Here is a 25,500-nt window from a genome sequence, read left to right as displayed (position 1 = left end):
CCACCCCCCCCCCCCAACATTCAGGGTCACATCTGACACTGCGCCTTTGTAATGTCTAAACTGTGTAACCAAAGCGACTTCGGGGGAGCGAAGGAGTAAACTTTTTCTTCTTTTTTTTTTGGTCCACTTCCTCTCTCTTCTGCATGGCGTATTAGCCGCAGACTCTTAATATCACCCTCCCCTTCGGAGCGGGGAGATTGAAACCACATTTTGTTCCTGCGTAGGATTTCAGATTCCTAAATCCCAAACAATCAAGTCCTGCTGAAAGGAACCGATAGAGAGAAAAAGAAAAAAAAAGGAATATAAAACCACGCTCCGGGTGGCAACCTGACCCCAAACCTTCCTGCACACAGTTATCTGTGGAGAACATGAACGGTGTTTTCATCTCGAGGGTGACCATAGAAGAAGAAAAGGCCCTGGGGGACCTGGCAGCGGTTTTATGGAGGCACAAACACGTACAGTACTCGCTGTGTTTGTGCGACGCTGACACGGTGGGCGTGGGCTGACCTTGTGACAGATTAACCGCGCCGTGTTTAATGCCTAATCTACAGCAGGCCTGTACGAGGTCTCCTCTCCACACCCAGAGCGGGAAAACCACAGAGCTGTGGCACCCACTGTCTCGCACTGGGAGAACACGACGCAGTTTCAACACCCCTAGCGTCACCCTGAGTCCGGCTGATCACTTCCAGGCTCTCTCCTCGACTCGGCAGCGGAGGACAAACACTGTTTTTTTGGCAGCCTCCATTTTTAGATTACTAATCAAATGGGCAAATCCGTCCCTCTTACAGGCTTATACATGCAGTCTTAAGTCACTCTGACTCAGAGCAGAGGGTTTGTCAAAGAGCATTTAAAAGCTGAATGAATGAAGGAATACAATCCATCCATCCGCCAATTGTCCACACGCTGTGAGTTTGTATGCCAAGCAAGAGTAACCAGGACATTTATTTACAGGGTGCTCAGTTCACATTAGTGCACTAAACCTGGCTTGTGTTAGCACTGACCAATATTGCTGGTCCAAGCCCCCTTGTGACCACAATAGGAAGCTATAAAATGGAGCTAAAAAGAGAGTTGTTTTTTGCTGTTTCAGAGAACTCTTGTTTTTGTAGATAAAAGGTATTTGTCTGACACAGAAGATATGTACCCTTTGATGCTTCCCCAGTGCATCATGGCAACATGAAGGAGAGAATCAGAGATTCCTGAGAGCATTCAACACAGACCACGTACTTACGTACACACACACACACACACACACACCACACAGACCACGTACTTATGTACACACACACACACACACACACACACACACACACACACACCACACACGTACGTACACCACAGACCACGTACTTACGTACACACACACACACACCACACAGACCACGTACTTACGTACACACACCAAACACACCACATACTTACGTACACACACACACACACCACAGACCACAAACTTACGTACACACACACCACACGCGTACGTACACACACCACACAGACCACGTACTTACGTAAACACACACCACACACGTACGTACGTATGCTCACAACTTATATATACACACACACAACACACGTACGTACACACACAACTTATATACACACACACACACACACCACACAAGTACGTACACACACAACTTATATATACACACACACGCGCACACAAACACACACACACACACACACACACCCCCCCCCCCCCGTCAATGTTCCAGACTACAACAGTCATGTAAAATATTGATATAATCGGATTATTTTTTATTATGCAGAAAAAAAACAAACAAAAAAAACACTGGGACCTTGCGTGTATGCATTTTCAACATAATGTTTCACTCTGCTCCACTCAAACTCAATGTCCTTTTAAAATGAATGCTATTCAACTAAAACAACGGCATGCAAGGCTCTATTTAAAAGCACAGTACACAGTACAACAGAATTATATTCATCCCCCAGGTCAACTGGGTGTGAAACAAAGTAATATTTAACAGTTAAAATGTACTATGAGCATCTTCCCGGTTTAACCTGAGGTTAAAAAGTATGTATGTGTGTGAATCTGTTTCTGTTATGTGTGTCCAGGTTTCTGTGTGAGTGTATGTGTGCGCATGCGTTTGTGCATGCGCGTGTGTGTCTATGTTTGTGTGTGTGTGTGTGTGTTTGTGCGTACGTGTGTGTGTGTGTGTGCGTGCGTGTGTGTGAGTGAGAGTATGTGTGAGTGTGTGTGTGTGTGTGTGTGTGTGTGAGTGTGTGTGTGTGTGTGTGTGTGTGTGAGTGTGTGTGTGTGTGTGTGTGTGTGTGAGTGTGTGTGTGTGTGAGTGTGTGTGTGTGTGTGTGTGTGTGTGTACATGACGGTAAACCCCTGACTGACTGTAAGCTCTGGCAGAGGGAGGACACACCCCCTGTAAAGACAGAACTAGAGCAGAAAGGATCTGGGTTGTTCTATCAGCGTCACAGTGAATATCACCACGTCAACAGACAGGGTCCCCAACACCATCCCAACGTGATCTCTCTTCCAGGCACTTACTCTGACCGTCTCTGGGGGTGTGGGGGCTGTAGTGAGCCTGGGGGATGGGCGTGGCGCACAGGGGGGATTCTGGGGGTCCTAGTGGGACGGGGCGTCTCGGTTCAGGGACTCCAGGACCCCCAGGGCCAGCGCGGCCCTCTCCCTCTGCACCTCCAGGCGGGCGTGGTCGGCGGTGCAGGAGAACTGGGGCAGGGGAGGCAGGGCGTGGAGCCCCTCCCTGGAGGAGCGGGCGCGGTCCCCCGCCAGACCCCCGAGTCTGTCCAGCTCCGCCCGGGCCCCGCCCACGGCCCCGCCCGCGGCCCCGCCCGGCACGCGCAGGAGGGCGGAGACGTGTCTGTGCAGCAGCCGTGCCCACTGCAGAGGCTCCGCCCACAGGTTCAGCTCGCCCTTCTCAAACAGGAAGTCCTCCTCACACTCGTCCTGGAGAGGAGAGAGAGAGAGCAGAGGGCAGTCAGAGAGCATTCTGGGGCTCTGAGTGGAGACAAATCACAGTGTCTCCATCCAACCAGAACCAGAACCAGAACCAGAGGGGTTCAAATAGCATTTGCTTTGGATTAAAATATGTTTCTGCATTTGACGAAGCTAGCCTGGTGTAACAGAAACAAATGAAACAATCCCAAAAGTGTAAACCCCGCCGGTCTGCTCCTCCTTGCAGGCTCGAATGCACCAGACAAGATCAATCGCGTGCAGAAAAGTATTTGAATCAAAAACAAATACTGTGTGAACCCAGGTCTGTTATGAACCAATGAGCAGGCTATGCCAATGAGCACATTACCAGGGGGGGCGTGTCCTCCCTGCCCGTCTCCGGCTCGGCGTCGCCTAGCAACCACTCGGTCAGCACCAGGACGCCCGCGGGCACCTGCCCCCACACCTGGAGCAGCTGGCACAGGAGCCCTACCCCCAGCTCCAGGGCCACAGGGGGGCATAGGGCGGCAGGGGCCACATCTGGGGCAAAAACAGCAGAATAGTTAATGAGGGGGGGGGGGGTTTTCATGGAAACGGCACAGAGTAGTCAGTCGTAGGAAGGTCTGGAATGTACATGTAACATGCACCACACAAAACAGCAGGAAGAACGCAGAGCCAGTGCGAACTGCATGCTGGGTCTGGTAGTCATTCAGGAAACCAGAGCGATAATTCACAGAAGTGCACGCATACACTTGTACGTAAAGCAGACGCGTATATATCTGTGTACTCACACGCACCCACTCACACTCACACTCACACTCACACTCACACTCACACTCACACTCACACTCACACTCACACTCACACTCACACTCACACTCACACTCACACACACACACAGGTGCAGGCGCGCGCGCGCGCGCGCGCGCACACACACACACACACACACACACACAGATGCGTGCACACAAACAAACATGCACGCACGCACGCACACACCCCTCAGCTTCCACCGACGGGAGGATACAAGGACGGCCGTGGCTGACAGGAAGCAAAGGTGACAAAGACAAACAGGAAGTGGGTAAGTGAGAGGGGACCAGGAGGTGCTGACGTTCCCATACGGACGCCTCCCTCCCTCCTCTCCAGCCTCCACCCGGCCGTGGGGTTTACAGCTCCTGTTGCCGGGACTTCAAAGTGCCCCTGTGTGTGTGTGTGTGTGTGTGTGTGTGTGTGTGACATTCCCCTAACCCATTCCTCACTGATCTCATACCAGTAGACTGAAACAACAACCACAACACCACGCCAACCAGGGGCGTCTCCTGAAACGGCACCTGCCACTCAAAACAACAGTCCCTGACGACAGCGGTGAGCAAAACAAACACCTTCACGCTCTCTCAGCCTCCGTGGGTCTCCCGGCGACGAGCCGCCGCCCCCTGCTTTCACACAGCCGGCCCAGCCAATCAGGGGCGGGGCAGCCCGGCGAGCACAAGGCGATAGTTTTACACTGTAAATGAGGGGCCCGGAGATTTTCAGAGCCACACACAGACTGTAAGACCCGCTGATTGTGTGGCATTAGCGGAGATTTATCACGGTGAAAGAAATGACACGTCCTTTCTACAGCAGAGGCTCCCTCTCGGGGCTCAAAGCTCCGGTGTCGGGTCCATTCGTCGTTACGAGCCGGGCGCTTTTCCGCTGGAGCTCAGCCAGGCGCTAAAACACAACAAAACCCAAACATTAAAAACATAATAGGAAACTCAAGCTGCTTTCAATTCCGGAAAGTTCTGAGGTTTCGCACTTCTGTAACGCAATTTCCCCGACTCTCCTCAGCTTACGAACTGACGTCCCCACTCTTCTCGAGTGCGATTTGATGTGTGTGTGTTTGTTTTTGATGTGTGTGCTTGTACACATGTTTGTATTTGATGGGTGTGCGCATTTGTAATGTGTGTGTATTTGTATGCATGTTTGTTTGATGTTTGTATTTGTATGTTTGTTTGTGCTTGGTGTGTGTGAGCATGGGCATTTGCATGGTTAATGTGAGTGTATTCGTGCATTTGTTGTGTGAGTGTATATTTGGATGTGTGTTTGACGTGTGAGTATTTGTATGTGTTTGTTTGATGTGTGTGTGAGAAACTTTTGTTTGATGTGTGAGTGTGTTTGTCTGATATGCGCGTGTGTATTTGTATGCGTATTTGTGTTTGATGTGTGCATGAGTGCGTGTGTGAGTATTTGTGTGCGTATTTGTGTTTGATGTGTGCATGTTTATGTGTGTGTGAGTGTGTGTGTGTGTGTGTGTGTGTGTTACTTTGACTAATCCCCTGCATTGGTTCCCAGGGAAGAGAAAACCTGGTTTTCCCGGCAGGGGATGGATTTACGGGAAGCGCTGATTTAAGTGGGGGTGTGGGACGGGTCGGGGACGGGTCGGGGACGGGACGGGACCGGGGAAGGGGTGCAGCAGCAGCGTGGGCTACAGGGGCCCTGCACCCCCCAGTGCACAGCCAGACACAAAACACGAGTGTGCTCAGACACAAAACACGCGTGTGCTCAGAAACAAAACACGTGTGCTCAGACACAAAACACGAGTGTGCTCAGACACAAAACACGAGTGTGCTCAGACACAAAACACGAGTGTGCTCAGACACAAAACACGAGTGTGCTCAGACACAAAACACGAGTGTGCTCAGACACAAAACACGCGTGTGCTCAGACACAAAACACGCGTGTGCTCAGACACAAAACACGAGTGTGCTCAGACACAAAACACGAGTGTGCTCAGACACAAAACACGAGTGTGCTCAGACACAAAACACACGTGTGCTCAGACACAAAACACGCGTGTGATCAGACACAAAACACGCGTGTGATCAGGGTTTCTTCAGCTGACGGGTTCCGCTGGTCCCGGCGTTCGGCCCTGTTGCTGCCGCCGAACTCCGAACTCCACGGGAGGAGGAGGAGGAGGAGGAGGAGGAGGAGGAGGAGGAGGAGGACGGCTAAATCTGGTAATCGATCCGTGCGAGCCCTCTGGTCTGGAACTAATTAAAAACTATTAAATAACGAGAGGGAGCTTTGGTGTTTGACAAACCCAAGGCCCGGGCCCTGCAGCTGGGAGGTGTCGGGTGTCGGGGGCCGGTAAGCAGGTTTGGGAGACTGACGGGGCCGTGAAATCGGAGAGAGCCCCCCCGCCCCCCTTGACCCCCGCCTACGCCCCCCCCACAGACAACCCACTCCGTTATTACACGGCCCTGTGACACGGTGTCATTTCTGCACAGAGAGGGGAAGCGCATTAACACACGGACAGAGGGGTCGTATGTACCCCACCCAGACACCGCACCGTTCACCTCCCCACATCAGAGAGAGGGCTGTATTCTGTGTTCCTGGCCTGAGTGCCTGCAGACCGCAGTGTCCCCCCCCCCCAATGAACAGGTGGCAGTGGAAAGCCAGCGAAATGCAGGGGTATCAATGCAGAGCACCAGTGTGTGTGTGTGTGTGTGTGTGTGTGTGTGTGTGTGTGTGTGTGTGTGTGTGTGTGTGTGTGTGTGTGTGTGTGTGTGTGTGTGAACCCCCAGATTCAGGAGTGTATCGGCGTGGCTGTGGTTCCTTGCACACAGACACGGAGACACACTTTCATAGCCAGGAGTCTGACACCCCCTAAGGGTGACCACCCTCCTTTGACCCAGTTTCTGATGCAATGCACGCACACGATTACATGCACACACACGTGCGTGCGCACACACACACACACACACACATGCACAGACCACACAGAGGCGGGAGGTGTTGTGTAGCCACTGCCAGGAAGCTCTGACTCTCGACAGAGAAAGGAAGAGAGAGAAAGAGGGAGAGGTGTTTAGGTGAGAAAGAAAAGCAGATTTTACAGCCCTCACTTCCTCCCGAGGCCCACGTGAAACAGAGGCGCTACTGGAACCTTCCACTGCACCCCCCCCCCCCACCTCACACCCTCCTCACACCACAGCCTGTCCAACCCAACCCGTATCAGATCTCCGTCTATCGGATTTAATACTACGGGGCAGCCTGTAGCCTAGTGGCTAAGGGGCTTGACGTGAACAGTAAGATCAGTGTGGCTATGGGCCCCTGAACAAGGCCCTCAACCCTAAACCCTACACTGCTCCAGCAGGGATTGGCCCCCGTTTCTAATCAACCATCATTTTGGATAAAAGCGTTAGCTAAGTGACTAATCTAATCTTTCCGTATTTTTTTTTTTTTAAATCCACTTTTTGTGTGTTGTTTTGCCACTGTTACGGTTTTTTTTCGTCTTTCGATTTGTTTTCGTTTTCCGGAACGTTCCGGTCACGACCGCGGTGACATCACCGGCTCGTAATGGATATTAACGCGCCCTTCGGACATCTCGTGTCGGCCGCTTTTTCTTGATGACTCACCGCATTCGTGTGGCTCGTTCATTCATTATAAGCACACTTGGAAAAGAAAGGATCCCTGAATGATTAAGCCAGGACGCCCTGATTTAGCGAAGGAGCGCTCACTCATTAAACCAGAGGCTCTAATCCTACGGGGGGGTTGTGCGAGTGAGATGTCTGACCAGGTGCACGGGACCGGGGCATGTTGTGCTCAAACGGTGCACAAGTTTCTTATTACAGCCGGTAGATTCTCTCACAGGCGGCCCAAAATAGAACTTGTTTTGCTGTTTTTATTTTTTCATTCCTTTTTTCATGAAGGAAATTGCATCGTGCTGGCAAGCTGCTGGGTCACCTTGGTTACGGTATTCGCTGTGGCCCCCCCAGAGAGTGTGTGGGAGAAGGGGGGTGGGGGGGATTCAGGGGGATTCGGGGACTGTAGTGACAGTCAGGCCTGATGCCCAATCCGCCCCCCCCCCCCCCCCGTCTGCAGGCTCCCCGGGACCCACCGGTGACTCGCGCTTCGTCTCCGATTAGATCAGACGTGTGACTCATGACGTCCCCCGGCAGTTTGGATTTTCAGGGCACGGGGTCCTGGGGTTCGGGTTTTGCCAAATCGCCCCCCTACCCCACCCCCTACGCTTGGTGTAATGAATGAATGAGCCACACGAATGGTTTACATGCTAATGCGGTGAGTCATCAAGAGAGCGGCTGACACAAGATGTCCGAAGGGGCGCGTTAATATCCATTACGAGCCAGTGATGTCACTGGCTGGTCGTGACCGGAACGTTCTGGAAAACAAAAACCAATCGAAAGAAGAAAAAAAAGCAATAATAACAGCGGCAAAAAGGCATACATCAAAAAAAGCGGACTTAAAGACACAAAATAAGAACTAGAGGGCGCAGTAAATGGGGCAGACGCGTCTCTGGTCGCCCATGCTGAGTTGCTCAGTTCAGGTTACGGGAGGATCCACCGTTTCCAGGATCCGTTTGGTCATGCTGCCCGGGGTCACGCTGCCCGATCCAGTCCGTGGGACCCCGTCATCATGTCACAAAACATTGCGTGCAACGTTCCCATATTTCAACAGCGCCCCCCACCCCCCGAAACACAGGAGCAGAGGACAGCGGGCAGCGTTAGTTAGGCCCCGTCAGGGAGGGTCTACCTGCTCTCCCCACAGACCAGAGAGAGGCAGGCCGGGGGTCACAACCCTTACTGCAGCACTGGTCACACGCGGCAGGAACGCACAGACTGCACACAAGTCACTGAGTTTGGGTGTCAGCCTTTTCAAACTGCGCTCTTTAACATCAGTCAGGTCAAAGTCTCTCTCTGTCCCTCCCTCTATGTGTGTGTGTGTGTGTGTGTGTGTGTGTGTGTGTGTGTGTGTGTGCGAGCACGTCGAGCGGAATTTGGGTAAGTTGGCAAAGCGAGACTGAAACCCCAGGACAGGGAGGAGGGGTGGGAGAGGCTCACATTCCCGCAGCGTTCATAACCGCGTTAGTAACGGCGGCGCGTTTCTCCAGGAACGGGCCCTCCTCCTCCTCTGGTTGCATTCGGCCGATCCTCCCCCCTCCTCCTCGCGTGGAGGCGGTAGACTGGCTTCGATCTCAAACGCGGTTTGTATTGAATTATTCGGGAGACGTGTTAAATCGGATTACTCCTCCGGTCTCTGACAATGCCCCCAGTGTGAGCCGGGCCCCAGACGGCTGGGCGGGGTCTGATCTAACACAGAACAGGCCCGAGGAGCCGCGCCCTTCTTCTGATAAACACTGAGGTCAACCCCTCCGCCCCCGCTCTCCACGCCCGGGCGATAAGCCTGACCGAACCCCCCAGGGCTAATGAAGAGATGATGGAACACAAGCCAGGTCTCTGCCCCCAGTGGTACTGCCACGGGTAAATCAGACGGGGATAATTACCTGCCCCTTTACATTTTTGTCATTTGGCAGACCAAAGCGACTTACAAGTGCATAGGTTCTTCACAAGTTAAAAGGATCAAATCCATAACTAGCAAAACACACACGTGACTGGTAACCCAAAAACATTCATTTTTAAAAGAAGAACAGCCTGGCCTTGTGTTTTCTGACTGGAGCTACTCTTCCGGGTAGCTTCACTTTCATGATGGGTTTATTGAGTGAGCCTACCAACACACACACACACACACACACACACACACACACACAGGAGGTGTTAGGTGAGATCACACAGCCCTACTGACCGTCATTACCGCTGAATTAGGTCGTCTGCACTTTCCCCAGCTCTGCGTCACCGGCGGACTCGCATTTCAAAGGCAGAAGATTGGCCTTAACACCCGATGAACCCGACGCCTCCCCCGCTCCGCCCCACGGCGCGGGCGTGTAAGAGGACCCCCCCCCCCCTCCCATCCACTCCCAGACGAGGGAGGACGACGCGGCGGCCGGGAGACCTCTGCCCCGGGGGGTCTCTGGGACAGAGCTTCTGCCTGGGTCTGTCGCTCGCGAGACAAACGACCTTGTTTGCCTGCTACTCCGTTACAGTACAAACACCCGCCAGCCCTGAGGCTCCCGGGTCACTCCTGTCCCCCCCCTTCCCCTCCCCCTCCTCTCCTCTTTTTGATGTTACGACACACCCCCCCCACCCCCCCCAGGCATCTGCAGTGTGAAGTTCACAGGAGGGCTTTATGTTTGGATGGGATAGGGGGACTATGGTAATGATTTTGGTTGGGATGGGTGTAAGTGGCAGTGTTTGGTGTTTTTGAGTTCCTATTTGCGCCCCGGTTTCTGTGTCTCTGCATCACCGTGTTAGTCAGTTCATCTTTGCGTATCCTTGTTAGGGCGAGTTCCCGTTTGCGAATGTTTCTGAGGGTGCATTCGTTTTTGTCCATCTTTAGTGCGAGTTCCTGTTAATGTATCATTATTCGTATGAATTCTTGTTTGTGTTTCTTTGTTAGTGCGTGTTCCCGATGATACTAACCTTTGTTTATATTTGTGTCTGTGCATCATTGTTAGTGTGAGTTCATGTCTGCGCATCATCGTTCGTCTCAGTTCACGTCTGTTTATCATTATCAGTGTGAGTTCCTGTTTGTGTCATTATTAGGTTGCATTCCTCTCAGTGCAGCTCTGCTGGTGAATGTTTCTGTCTGCCGGGTTCTGGCAGCCCACGTGTTCCCCGAGCCGAATAAGAAAAGCTGTGCAATCAAAGGGCTACGCAGGCCCTTCTGAATCCACTCTCGCATCCTGCAAAGAATTAGCACCCCGATTCCCGAAACTGAGCCTGGCACTGCTGGGAAGCAGTGTCTGTGTCCCCCCCCCCCCCCACCCGGAAACCACCCCCGCTCCCAACAACAGCCCCACCACCCCCTTCTCTGACAGAGCCACCACCAGTGCCTGCAAACTCCACCACTGAGACACCATGGGTTCATCCTTCACCCTGACAACTGCCATCATGCCCTGCAACCTGGCACTATGAAGGGAGGGCAGTGCCTGTGTGTGCGTGCGTGTGTGGTGTGTGTGTGTCTCTGTATGGCAGTACTGTACCTGTTTGTTTGGTGTGTGTGTGTGTGTGTGAATACAGAGCTGTACCTGTGTGTTTGGTCTGTGTGTGTGTGTGTGTGTTTGTGACAGTACTGTACCTGTGTGTTTGGTGTGTGTTTGGTGTGTGTGTGTGTGTGTGTGTGTGTGTGTGTGACAGTACTGTACCTGTGTGTTTGGGGTGGAGCAGCTCTCCCTTGACAGTGGTGGTAAAGTCAGACGCTCTGTCTCTCACGTCAGGGTCCTCATCCTGCAGCAGCGTGAAGAGACTCCTCCACAGAGCCAGCGTGTCACTCAGACCTGATACACACAGAGACACTGCTACACAACACACAACCACAGAGATACACACTGCTACACAACACACAACCACAGAGATACACACTTACACAACACACACAACCACAGAGCCAGCGTGTCACTCAGACCTGATACACACAGAGACACTGCTACACAACACACAACCACAGAGATACACACTGCTACACAACACACAACCACAGAGATACACACTTACACAACACACACAACCACAGAGCCAGCGCATCACTCAGACCTGAAACACAGAGATACACACAACTACAGAACACACACAACCACAGATATAAACACTACTCCAGAACACACACAACCACAGAGATAAACACTACCACTCAAAAGCCATGAGACAAAATGAATGAAATTGCAATGGAAGACATCGATGATGAAAAATCAGCAACACGCCACTCACACTCTACATAACCCAAACAATGCCGTTTATACAATCCAGTACCACTCACACCTGGCACACACGTGTACGCGCACACACACACACCCCCAGACACAGACACACTGACTCACCCAGGGGCAGGGCGGGGCTGGCCAGCAGGGTGGGCGTGGCCTTCACCAGGACCTCCGCGGCGGTCAGCTTCACCTCGTCCGGCTGCTCCTCACTGCAGCTCCCGCTCACCAGCGCCCCCCAGCGGTGCAGCACAGACACTGCAGCCACGCCCGCACTCTAAAAGAGGGAGACCACACACTTCATCAACAACAGTCAACAGACCAGCACTGACATACAACACACGCACTTCACCTACAACAGTCAACAGACCAGCACTGACATACAACACACGCACTTCACCTACAACAGTCAACAGACCAGCACTGACATACAACACACGCACTTCACCTACAACAGTCAACAGACCAGCACTGACATACAACACACTTGACTACAGGTCTGATTGGGGCCTACTCCCAAAGGCTGTACACTGAGGGAGCTGAGACAGTCAGCCAAAACATCTGCCCAACTCATCTCTCAAAAAGTAGCCGTGTGAGTGTGTGTGTGTGTGTGTGTGTGTGTGTGTGTGTGTGTGTGTGTGTGTGTGTGAGAGAGTGAGAGTGAGGGAGTGAGAGAGTGAGAGAGTGAGAGAGTGAGGGAGTGAGGGAGTGAGGGAGTGTGAGAGTGAGAGTGAGAGACTGCATATATGGGTGGTGTATGCATATGCAAGTGTGTGTGCGTGTCTTCTGCCCAAACAAACAGACTCAGACTTTCTGTCTTTGAGCAGATCTGGTCTTTCTATTGTCTCTGTCCTGTCCTGGAGCTGCAGGGCAGATGTAGAAGTTAATTTCAGATGAAATGTATCCAATCAGACGTGCCAAAAGGACCACCAAAGGTCCTTTTACGATATCGAGCAGAGCATCCAGAAATGCATTTTTACATATTTATCCATACATAAATACACTTTTCTAACCACGTATGGAGACTGAGCATTTGGCACATTCATGAATTATGCATTTCTATAATATGGAAAAAGACTCAATGATTAATAACCACTTGCCTGTTTGAGTCATCTCAGTACTCCAGTGAAATATGCACTGTATAATCCCACACAGTAGAGGGGAGAGAAAAAAATGTCTTTCCAACATCCTCTGAGTCATCTAAACCTCAGCCCTGCTGTCTTATTCACAATGCTCCCTCTCTTTTGCCCTCTGCGAATCCACTCGCTGTGAAATAAACAGATCTATTTCTCCACCGGAGAGCCGGCCCGTGGTAAGAGAATACCACATCTGTCATCCTGAGCAGTGCTGGGGACCCGTTAAGAGACCAGAGAGGAGGAGGAGGAGGAGGACGGTGACAGCCAGCTGAGGAAGATTAGGCTGCTCTCTGGCCATATCGTCTGTTTTTGCCATGTACGGCTATTTGAATTTCATGAATATAACTGGTAGAAATGGTATACCGTGCATGAACGGTGATAAATTAAGAGAAAATATATGGATTTGGCACATAATTCTGGCTACAAAATCAGTATTTTTGCAAAAATCACAGGATAAAAATTGCTAAATCCTGTGGGGACTGACTGGGGGTGGGGGGGGGCTGACTGGGGGTGGGGGGGGGCTTACCTGGGGGGCCGTCTCTGCCAGGTGGACCATGAGCCGAGAGACCAGGGCGAGGGCAGCACAGTGGAGCTCCACGCTGTCACACACACAAGCAGCAGAGACGCTACGCGTTACGCCACACAGAATGAGCATTACGCCACGCAGAGACGCCATTACCCTGCTGAAAAAACTGCTCAAGCTAGGTTTTGAAACAGCTGGTAGCTGGTTGACCAGTTCAGACCAGATCCATAACTCAACATGGTTTGATCAGCTCAAGCTAGGTTTTTAAACAGCTGGTAACTGCTTGACCAGTTCAGACCAGCACCACACTCAACACGGTTTGACCAGCTCAAGCTAGGTTTTGAAACAGCTGGTAGCTGGGTAATTTCAACCTGGTCAGAGCTGGATTTTGCCCCAGGCCGCGGCACACAGGCTGCGACAGGATGCGACGTGCGTCGGGCCCTCGGCGAGCGGAACCTCCGCCCCAACAACAAACGGCAGGTCGGGGCGCTAAGCGAGATCAGAAGTGATCTGCACTCTGTGTACCGGGGCCCGGGTCTTAAGGTCTTAAGGTGAGGCCTGCCCTCACTTCCTACAGGAGACAGGACAGGGGGGGGGGTGGTGGGGGAGGCACACGTTCCAGGGGGGCAGTTAGGGGGGCAGCTTTGAACCGCCCTCTGCACTGAGAATGTGGGGTCAGGGGGATAGAATCCCAGGAGTGAGAGAGAGGGGGGGAGAGAGAGAGAGAGCGGGAAAGAGAGAAACAGAGAGAGAGAGAGAGGGAGAGGGTAACAGGAAAAGAGAGAAGGAGAGAGAAAGAGAGGGAGAGGGAGAAACGGTTGGCATTTATATAGCGCCTTTATCCAAAGCGCTGTACAATTGATGCTTCTCATTCACCCATTCATACACACTCACACACCAACGGCGATTGGCTGCCATGCAAGGCACCAACCAGCTCATCAGGAGCATTCGGGGGTTAGGTGTCTTGCTCAGGGACACTTCGACACAGGGGATCGAACCGGCAACCCTCCGACTGCCAGACGACTGCTCTTACTGCCTGAGCCATGTCGCCCCGGGAGAGAGGGAGACAGGGAAAGAGAGAGGGAGAGAGAAAGAGAGAGAGAGGGGGAGAGCAAGAGCGAAAGAGAGATTGAATAGAGAGAATAACAGAGAGGAGGAATGAGGGAGTGAGCTTTCCTATTAGGTAGGAGTGTTCATTTTCACAGAGAGAACAGAATAGAAACCGAGAGCAGTCTGACGCAAAAGCAAACATCCCCCCTCACCCCCGCGCCCTCTCATCCTGGGGTGAGCTCATGAAATGTAGGCCACACACACCTGCTAAAAGGTGCAGGTGGGCAGGTAACACTACACACTTTGCGTGTATATTATTTACCCACTGTCAATCTTCACTGCATATTAGATATAAATAAAAACGCTTTCATACACAGGACCAATGGGATTCACAGGGCAGTGTGACTGGCAGACTCGTACCTCTGTCCTTGGCCCTTGGCTATAAAGGCTGAGGTAAACCCACAGTGGACACTGCGTCGCTAAGGGCAACAGCTGCCGTGCAACAGGCTTATCTAATCAGGAAACGGCTCTCACCTGTGAACGGAGGCCTCGGTCAAGGTCATCAGCCAGGTCAGAGCCTCCTCATTGGTCAGAGCCCTGGTCCCGTCCCTCCAGGGCAGGACAGAGGACCAGGGGAGGAGAGACAGGACCTGCAGCACCTGGGGAGGAAGGACACCCGCGTCAGAACAGGACAGGAGAGACGGACACGGGACGAGAGGCACAAGAGGTTTGAGAACTACAAACAATAATTAGACATTGACTAAAAAAGTGGCATTCGGGGGCCATTTTGTGTCCCTCTGTAGTTTATCGTTAAATGGCGGCAGATTCTCCCCTTCCGGCCTCAGACTGAAAGCAGCCTGTCCCTGTTTCAACACGGCCCCAACACCCAGCTGTCCCGCGCCAGCTGACCCCCTCCAGGCACCCGAAATCTACCTGCAGCCCTCAGAAAAGATACAGAAAAAGGGGGAGGGGGGGGATGTTGTACACAAGTCCAACTGAGGATTCCAAACAGGGGTAGAAAGGCTGAAAATTAAACAAACGGAATATTGCTTTAAAAACGAGAACGAGACAGCAGGTGGGAATGAGGAAGGACGAGGGGGGAGCTAGCCATCGTCTTCCTGCGCTAGGACAGCGCGCTGGCCGGGCCGGTTCCACCTCTAACGAGGATCTCCAGGAGGAACTCACAAATGAAAGGGCTGCCTTCTTCCCCCAAAACAGCGCTGGCTCCTGCACACACGGCGGAGGCCGCTCAAATAGGTGTTTACATTCCTCGCCGCATATTTGGCAGATTATTATTTTTTGTGAAAAAGCGCGAACCCGTTATTAAGGCCTTAAATAAGGCCCTTTGTGGACTGCACAGAGGGCCCAGGCAGCTTTAATGGCTTCTGCGGCCCCTGCGTGTGATTATGTTTCAAACAGATATTAAAGCCGAACTGCACAGCTGGGCCTGCTGCAGCTCCTGTCCTCCTCTCTCTCCTCCTCTCTCTCCCTCTCTCTCCCTTCCTCGGTTTCTGCCTTTCTCTCTCTCCTCGCTCCCTCTCTCTATGTCTATGTCTATGTCTCTCTCTCTCTCTCTCTCTCTCTCCCTCTCCCTGTGTGTGTGTGTGTGTGTGTGTGTGTGGGCATGTCAGGCTGGGTTAACAGAGCTTGTATTGGTCCCCGACTCAAAGCACTGAAACACACCGCACTGCTGACTGCACCGCAAAAACGCACAAGGCGTTCCCATTACATTCCATTCCATTTACATTACTTTACATTACACTCCCATTACATTACCTTACATTACATGAATGGCATTTGGCAGACGCTCTTATCCAGAGCGACGTACAGTTGATTAGACAAGCAGGAGACAATCCTCCCCGGAGCAATTCAGGGTTAGGGGTCCAATGGTATTCTCTCTAAGACATCTCTATTGGGTTCTGTACCTCCAAAACACCGGGCGTACCACTGCTGAACTTGGTCTGACTACTCCTGAAATGTTGTATTGGAGTGGACACCCACAGCGGTAAGGCATTTAACCCCCCCCCCCTTCCCCAGCCAGCGGAGGTGCCAAAAACACTCTGCTGCCCAAATAACTGCTGACATCATAGACCTGTTTTTGATAAATACAATAAAGACGTAATATAATTTCCAGCAATCAAGTGTTCCGACAGCTTAATATATCTTAATGGCCAGAGCTGGGGAGCTAAAATGCAATGAACCCTTTTGACAGCAAAACACTCGCAGAATATTATGGTGAACAGGACAGCCCGGCTTTGCTTGTGTGTGTTGTGCGTGCGTTGTGCGCGCGTGTTGTGCGTGTGTGTGTGTGTGTGTGTGTGTGTGTTGTGCGTGTGTGTGTGTTCTATGTTGTGTGTGTGTTGTGCGTGTGTATGGTGTGTGTGTTGTATGTGTGTTGTGTGTGTGTGTTGTATGTGTGTTGTGTGTGTGTGTTGTGTGTGTGTGTGGTTGTGTGAGTGTGTGTGTGTGTTGTGCGTGTGTGTGTGTTCTATGTTGTGTGTGTGCTGTGTGTTGTGTGTGTTGTGTGTGTGTGTTTGTGTGTTGTGTGTTGTGTGTTTGTGTGTTGTGTGTGTTGTGTGTGTGTGTTGTATGTGTGTTGTGTGTTGTGTGTATGTGTGTGTGTGTGTGTGTGTGTTGTGAGTGTGTGTTGTGTGTGTGTGGTGTGTGTGTTGTGTGTGAGTGTGTGTGTGTGGTGTGTGTGTTGTGTGTGTTGTGTGTGTTGTGTGTGTGTGTTGTGTGTGTGTGTTGTGTGTGTGTGTGGTGTGTGTGTTGTGTGTGAGTGTGTGTGTTGTGTGTGAGTGTGTGTGTTGTGTGTATGTATGTGTTGTATGTGTGTGTGTGTGTGTGTGTGTGTGTGTGTGTTGTGTGTGTGGTGTATGTGTGTGTTGTGTGTGTGTTGTATGTGTGTGTGATGTGTGTGTGTTGTGTGTGAGTGTGTGTGTGTTGTGTATGTGTGCTGTGTATGTGTGTGTGTGTGTGTGTGTGTGCGCGTGTGTGTGTTGTGTGTGTGTGTGTGGTTGTGTGAGTGTGTGTGTTGTGTGTGTTCTGTGTGTGTGTGTTTTGTGTGTGTGTGTGTTGTGTGTGGTGTATGTGTGTGTTGTATGTGTGTGTGTGTGTGTTGTGTGTGAGTGTGTGTGTGTGTTGTGTGTGTGTTGTGTGTGGTGTGTGTGCTGTGTGTGTAGTGTGTGTTGTGTGTGTGTGTGTTGTGTATGGTGTGTGTGTTGTGTGTGTTGCGTGTGTGTGTGTTGTGTATGTGTGTGTGTGTTGTATGTGTGTTGTGTGTGTGTGTGTTGTGTGTGTGTGTGGTTGTGTGAGTGTGTGTGTGTGTTGTGCGTGTGTGTGTGTGTGTTCTATGTTGTGTGTGTGCTGTGTGTTGTGTGTGTGTTTGTGTGATGTGTGTGTTGTATGTGTGTGTTGTATGTGTGTTGTGTGTGTGTGTTGTGTGTATGTATGTGTGTGTTGTGTGTATGTGTGTGTGTGTGTTGTGAGTGTGTGTTGTGTGTGTGTGGTGTGTGTGTTGTGTGTGTGTGTGTGTGTGTGTGTGTGTGTTGTGTGTGTGTGCTGTGTGTATGTTGTATGTGTGTGTTGTGAGTGTGTGTTGTGTGTGAGTGTGTGTGTGTGGTGTGTGTGTGTTGTATGTGTGTGTGTGTTGTGTATGTGTGTGTGTGTGTGTTGTATGTGTGTGTGATGTGTGTGTGTGTTGTGTGTGTGTGTGGTTGTGTGAGTGTGTGTGTTGTGCGTGTGTGTGTTTGTGTGTGTTCTATGTTGTGTGTGTGCTGTGTGTTTGTGTGTTGTGTGCGTGTGTTGTGTGTGTTGTATGTGTGTGTGTGGTGTGTGTGTGTGTTGTGTGTGTTGTATGTGTGTTGTGTGTGTGTGCATTGTGTGTGCGTTGTTTGTGTGTTGTGTGTGAGTGTGGTTGTGTGAGTGTGTGTGTGTGTGGTGTGTGTGAGTGTGTGAGTGTGTGCGTGTGTTGTGTGTGTGTGTTGTGTGTGAGTGTGAGTGTGTGTTGTGTGAGTGTGTGTGTGTTGTGTGAGTGTGTGTGAGTGTGTGTGTGTGTGTGTGTGTGTGAGTGTGTGTGTGTGTGTGTGTGTGAGTGTGTTGCCGCTTGCCTTGGTCAGACACGGGGGGTGTGTCTCATGGAGGGCCATGCTGGTGAAGGTGTGGTGGGCGGGGCCGAGGTCTGGCGGTGTGGCCCCGGCCCCCTCCAGCCTGCTCAGGACCGCCTCCAGGGCCAATCGCCTGACCTCGTACTGCGGGCACTGCAGTAGACGGCCCAGGATCTGGGGTCCTCGCGAGCCGGCCCCCCACAGCTCCGGGTGCTCCACGCAGACACTGGCCCCCAGCCTGCCCAGGCTCTGGAGGTACTGTGTGGCCCCTGGTCCCGTCACGGCCCCGGGCCCTCCAGGGGCCAGGAGCTCAGAGTCACTCAGGATTCTCAGCGTGTCGTCACAGAGGGCTGACAGCTCGGGATCTAGAGGGAGCATCAGAAGAGGAGTCACACACACGCAAACACATACACACTCGACGCCCACACACTCTCAGACGCAAACACGCACTCTCTCATACACACACTCACTCGCCCACTCACTCACTCACTCATACGCTCTCTCATACACTCACACAGTCGCAACAGGAAGACCTGCTATCTGTCTGTCACACCTACGCATACACATTCACTCACCCACACAGTCACACACTCACTCAGACGCTCTCTCACACACGGACAGAACATCAAGCCTTCGTCTGAACCATTTACGGAGTGTCTGACACGGTCCAAACTCCACCTAAATCAGCCAGGAATGCTGGGAAGAAAAACACGCTCTGCGGTCCACAGACAGGCCGGCTGCAGGAGGGCAGACCCGGTGCCGGGAGAGCGGTCTTATCTGCGGATCCTGGGGGCCGGGCCGTGGGCCCCCACATCACACAGCCAGAGGGCAACAGCTCTGCCTCCCCAGCCCAGCCGAAACCTCTCAGAACGGCCGGGGAACATTCCGGATAGACTTTCATGTTTTTGGATGCTACGACACCGCGGTGAGAACTTTCTCCCAGCGGTTGGTAGCTTGTCTTTTTTGGCCCGTCTTTGCGTTCTTACGGCGCCCCAGGGTGCAATTCAGTGCCCCTGAAGTTAGCCCATGAACGCGACGAACCAGGGTTAAAACCGTGTTTGTTTTGGATTCAAATTCTTCTCTGTGCTCTATTGATCTTGCCTGATGCATTTCGAACCTCCAGGGAGGAACAGATGGGCGCGTGGGGGGGGGGGGGGGGGGGGATTTACACTTTTGGGATTATTTCATTTGTTCCAGTACACAGGGCAAGTGTAGTCAAATGCAGAAAAGTATTTGAATTCAAAACAAACACTATTTGAACCCAGGTCTGGAATACAGTAAACTGAACACTGCCCCCTGTCTGCCAGCCAAAGCAAACGGAGCGTCACACCGACCTGAATCCCATCCCAAAACATCGTACTGTACACCAACCCCTTTCAGGGTCACACCGAGCCCCCCCGAGCCGGTTATCCGTAACATAACCCTCCCGCAGCCTCCCCCCCCCCCCCCAACCCGCACCCCCCCCCAAACTTTCTCACAGGGGCAATTTTCACGGCCAGCTCAATTAGTTTAACACGCACCTCCGAGAAACCGGCAATTCGATCTCGCCCCCCGAGCGCCACTCGACAAGGAGCGCCACGGCGCATTCCTGCGCAGAGACGGGCCCCGGTTACCCGGCAACCCGATCCTCAAAGCCGGAGAGCCCCAGGGCCGCGCCGCCAGAGTCCGCCCGCCGGCCCGGTAATGGCGGTAATGGCCGTAATGACGGTGATCAGGACGCTTATTGGAATAATAGCGGGGCTCTTCCGCGGGAATGCGGGAATGCTGTCGGAAGACTGGGCGGGGCACCGGGGCGTGACTGGGGGGTGGGGGCAGGGGTGGGGGGTTTCAGACGTCGGAAGAGTGTCGTCTTTAGTGCGAGAAACACAGAATGTGTCCTGAAGTGCTGAGCCTGCTGTTAACACACGCTCACTCTCACTCTCTCTCACACACACACACACACACACACACACACACACACACACACACACACACACACACACACACACACGTACACACATGCACACATGCACACATGCACACATGCACTCATACATATACACACACACGCACGCACGCACACACGCAAACACGCACACTTGTATACACACACACATACACACTCGTGTACACACTCACGCACACATGCACACACATGCGCCTTAGTCCACTGAGAACTCCCAAATCGATTACAGCAAAAATCAGTGGGAGAAGAAGCAAGTCAAACAGCAAGAAACCCTAAACACTCTCCCCCTTTCAACTCAGTCCAAACGTTTGCTGATGCGTTGCGAGAGAGAAAAACAGTGTTGCCCTGTTTTTATAATGCGCTTTATTAAAATAGCCGTGCCTCAGAGGGGACGCAGGCCACAGCGGTGATTCATTTCGGAAATGAAAGCCGTGTCAGAGTGACAGGCCATGCCAGGGCAGGGCAGGGCTGGGTGGGGGTCTGGGGTGGGGGTCTGGGGTGGGGGTCTGGGGTGGGGGTCTGGAGGGGGGGCTGGGGTGGGGGTCTGGAGGGGGGGCTGGGGTGGGGGTCTGGAGTGGGGGTCTGGAGGGGGGGCTGGCGGTGCCTTTGCGAGAGCGCGTTCTTTAATAACAACAGACCCCCCGGCAGCCTGACCCAGAGAGGACAACCAGCACGGCTTTTACCTTTTCACTCATTCACATCTTTTCCTTTATTTACGGCCAGTCAGGGCATCGGACTCACACACTTCACACAGTCAGCTCACTCCCATCGGACTCACGCAGACCGTCAGGCCCGTACGGGGTCCATGAGGGGAGGGGGGTTACGGTCCAGACGAGCAGAGAGCCGTGGAGATGACCGTGTGCAGAACTGCTGGGTGCTTCTCCACCTGGCCTCTGTCCCTACCTGTGACCGAGCGCTTTCAAACACACAGCACGCCCGCTGAACACCGAGCGTGCGTGTGTGAGTGAGAGAGTGAGAGTGTGTGTGTGTGTGTGTGTGTGTGTGTGTGTGTGTGTGAGTGTGTGTGTGTGTGTGTGTGTGTGTGTGTGTGTGAGTGTGTGTGTGTGTGTGTGTGAGTGTGTGTGTGTGTGAGAGTGTGTGTGTGTGTGTGTGTGAGTGTGTGTGTGTGTGTGAGTGTGTGAGTGTGTGTGTGTGTGTGTGAGTGTGTGTGTGTGTGAGTGTGTGTGTGTGAGTGTGTGTGTGTGTGTGTGTGTGAGTGTGTGTGTGTGTGTGTGTGTGTGTGTGTGTGTGTGTGAGTGAGTGAGTGAGTGTGTGTGTGTGTGTGTGTGTGTGTGTGTGTGTGTGAGTGAGTGAGTGAGTGAGTGTGTGAGAGAGTGACAGTGGCAGTGTTTAATGATCACACTCGGTGGATTACGGGCAGGGGTGTTTACAACGGTGAAGTGGCGTCACGGCAACCAGCGTCACGACAAACAAACCTGGGATCCAAAACAACCCGTCAAGAAAATGATAATAACGCAAATTCATAGAGATTCCACACAAAACCTTGGATCAATCACAGCCATCCTGGAGGAGCCGGCACAGCCGTAAGGCCCAACGGTGAAGGGAATGCTGGGAACCGCTTCTTTGACAAACAAAATGGCCGAAAACTAAATGTGTCGTCCATTAATAGCTCGTTAAAACTCTTTCCAGCTTCCTCTTGCTGTGTCTCAAAACATCTTAAAAACAGGCCGGCTCTGAACGAGAGTGTCTGGAGGATCCACAGCTGTTAAACGAGCCGCTTTCGGACGCTCCGTACGCGGTAATTAATGGGTACGATCGCCTCAGGCTGCCGCTGCACAAACAAAAGGGCTGATTAAATAAACCACAACAGATTACGGCTTACTGGCAGGGTACCTGGGCTGATGAAGTGGCAAGGCTGTGTGTGTGTGTGTGGGCGTGAGTGTGTGTGCGCGTGTGGGCGAGTATGTGTGTGTGAGTGTGCGCGAGTGTGTGTGTGTGTGTGTGTGTGTGTGTGTGTGTGTGTGTGTGTGAGAGAGAGACTCAGCAGTGACAATCATTAACAATCAAGGCCGCTCAAAACACCAACCCAGCAAGTGAATGTGTGAGACGACTGATGTTTTCTACAGTGTTGTGATGCATACCGCCAGCATCAGCAGGTATGTAGCTCTGTGTCAGTGAGAAAAAGTTTGAAAGAAAAAGTGGTCACTCCCCAATATGTGGACCAGTCCATTCTGATGAATGTCAAACTGAGTCGACCACTGTTTGTTTGTGTGTGTGCGTGTGCGTGTCTGCGTGCGTGCGTGTGTGTGTGGGGGCAGTGTTGGGTGTAGAAGGTTGTCTATTGGACTCTCTGCATGGTATGTCTGATTTTCTATAGTTAACTACAGATGGAGAGAGGAATTGCTCCTCACCCCCTACCAAAAGCAAAGCAGGACTACAAAGCAGACAACACCACTATGGAGCAGGGAATGGAAAAGGTCTACAGGCCAAGGTGATAAAATAACAGTCACCAGTCTCCATAACTAGTACACGTACCAAAGCCACGCATGCACACACACTGAGAAAAACAAACGCATAAAAGCGAACGTGCTTCCTCACACTCACACACACTCTCACACACTCTCACACACTCTCACACACACTCACACACACTCACACACACTCACACACACTCACACACACACACACACTCTCTCACACACACTCACACACACTCACACACACTCACACACACTCACACACACTCACACACACTCACACACACTCACACACACTCACACACACTCTCACACACACACACACTCTCACACACACTCTCACACACACACTCTCACACACTCTCACACACTCTCACACACTCTCACACACTCTCACACACTCTCACACACACTCACACACACTCACACACACTCACACACACTCACACACACTCACACACACTCACACACACTCACACACACTCACACACACTCACACACACACACACCAGGCGCAGTGCGCTGGGTTTTAAATCAGCCCTCCCCTCTTTACGGAGTCTGTGAAAAACACAGCCCAGACGGCAGCGGACCGAGTTCCAGATGAGCTGTGCGCTGCTGCGCAGGAGGACTGAAATAAAAGCCTTTCCCATGGGGAGAGAGACCCTGCCAGCCGGCCCTCGCCCCTCCACCTCCCCCCGGCGCGGGTGCGTTGAGCCGGGCTCTGTGCGTACAGCGGGGCCTTGCGGTTTCAGGCCTCTCTTCCCAAGAATTAATAGTTCTCTGAACCTGTGAATCAAAGCCAGGAATTCCACCTGGACCTGCGGGGGCCAAGCACATTTTACAGGGCATATCCTCTCCAGAACTGGGTGTGCGCGTGTGTGTGCGTGAGAGCGTGAGTGTTTGTGAGTGTGTGTGCGCTGGTGTGTCTGTGTTTGTGAGTGTGTGTGCGAGAGAAAGAGTTCAGGTGGCTCCTTTACAAACCCCCAGGATTTTTTTTATTTTTATTAAACAAAATTAATTTTGTTCAGTGTTGCACTTTCTTACTCCTGGATTCTACATCACAGCTATAAAGTGAAACAAAGATCTGCTTTCAGAGAACAGGCCTTGGTACCCTTTCAGAAATGACTGCCAGCAGAAACAAGAACGCTTCTGCTGAATGTGAAAACTGAAGTCATGGCAGTTTTACTGCAGTACAGCTAAGGTACTGTATAGGAGAGGTGTAATGACTTTCACAGCAAGGTTACAGTAGTATACATAATCCATCTTAAAGCTAAGGGTATGGTATGAATGATGCATTAGGAAGCTATGTAATGTGATTAAGAGCTATGGTACAGCAGTGGTGTATGTCGTGTGATTGAAAGCTGAGGAGTGCAGGGTGAAGTTTGAGGACTGGAGACGGGATCCAGGTCGAGTTCAAGCCGAGATGTTTTTACTGGCTCCGAGATTTACGAGCGCGGGGAGATCAAACGGAGAGGGGGGAGAGAGAGAAAAAGAGACCGAGAGAGTGTGAAAGAGGGAAAGAGATGGATAAAGAGAGGAAGAGACGGAGCGAGACGCATGTGGAGCACACCACAAAGACGTGCCTTCCTCCACCTCCTCCTCCTCCTCCTCCCTCCCTCCTTCAGAGCCCAGCACAGAGACGTGAGCGTTTACAGGAAGTGCCCAGTAAAAACTCCGGCTCTGTCTAACGGGCTGGTTCCAGTAAAAGAGAACAAGGCGATTGTTCGGCGGGGCCTGGGGGCCTGACGCTCTCCATGTCCGTTTATTTCTGTTCTTTTTACGATCTCTGCCCTTTCTGCGGGAGCCGTTCCGCCAGGGCAGGAGGGCAGGAGGGGCAGAAATGTTATGTGTGTTTGTGCCGCGGTCGTTACATAAGCCGGGGCCTGGCGTCGGTGAAAGCGAGCTTGTGTTAAGCGTTTCCATCACACACGCGGCATGTGTGCGGCACATGGACCTCGAAAAGCCAGGACCATCTCCAATGCAAACTGGGTCACCCAACACAGTCCTGCCATTTGTCTGCCGTTTGGCTCCGGTTCGGCATTCTTCCATTATCAGGCTCCCCGTCCTCCCCCCCCGTCCTCCCCCACACACCCGCTTCCCCTCCGAACGACTCCATGTTTTTCCAAGCGGAGGAAAGAGCAACATCTCTGTGAACAGAGCTGTAACATGTTTTCTCGAGCGGATTTAGAGCGCCGGACGTCAGAGGGCACCACGCGGGGGCCACCCAGCGTCCCGCAAAGAAAACAAAACCGAATAATTACATTAATATATATAGCGCCTTCATCATCTTCCTTTATAGAACAAAAATGTTTTTCCTCCGGAGAAAAAAACAAAACAAACATTGCCGGCTCTAGAAGGTACTGAGGCGGTGTCTGTTGCAGAAGACACGCAACGGGAGGGCCGCGCGAACCTCACCTGGAGGAAAGGTCGCCCAGCGGCCCCACTAAAAGCCCAAACAGCCCAGGTCCAGAACCGCCTACCGTCAGAGTCCAGCGCTGACCCGCTCACGCACATCACCAGGTCCAGGACCGCCGCCCGCGTGACCAGGCACGGGTTCTTCCTGAAAGAGAGAGAGAGAAGGAGGGAGAGAGGGAGAGAGAGAGAGAGAGAGAGAGAGAGGAAGGGAGAGAGAGAGAGAGAGAGAGAGAGAGAGAACGAGTTAAACACTACAATGAAAGAATTATACTTCATTTCGATGAAGGTACGTCTAGGACACAGCCTGACTGCTGTTCCAGGACAGGAAGTCGGGGGGGGGGGGTGGGTGGGTGGGTGGGGGGGGGTGGGTG

At 52.3% G+C, this 25,500-nt stretch overlaps 1 protein-coding gene across 1 annotated transcript; it reads right to left on the bottom strand.

Moving 5' to 3' along the window:
- Positions 1-1,730: 1,730 nt before the first annotated feature.
- LOC133120280 (tRNA (32-2'-O)-methyltransferase regulator THADA-like) lies at positions 1,731-25,274 on the bottom strand (the record flags this gene model as incomplete). Its single annotated transcript, XM_061230268.1, has 8 exons — positions 1,731-2,941; positions 3,297-3,466; positions 10,965-11,096; positions 11,637-11,793; positions 13,179-13,251; positions 14,760-14,884; positions 18,335-18,696; positions 25,195-25,274. Coding segments are annotated over 8 exons (1,441 nt in total), but the record flags the coding sequence as incomplete, so codon positions are not given.
- Between the last annotated feature and the right edge of the window lie 226 nt (positions 25,275-25,500).

The sequence above is a fragment of the Conger conger genome, unplaced genomic scaffold (assembly GCF_963514075.1).
Source record: "Conger conger unplaced genomic scaffold, fConCon1.1 SCAFFOLD_72, whole genome shotgun sequence".
In the NCBI taxonomy this organism is placed as follows: Eukaryota; Metazoa; Chordata; class Actinopteri; order Anguilliformes; family Congridae; genus Conger; species Conger conger.
This window is presented reverse-complemented; position numbering and strand designations above follow the sequence as displayed.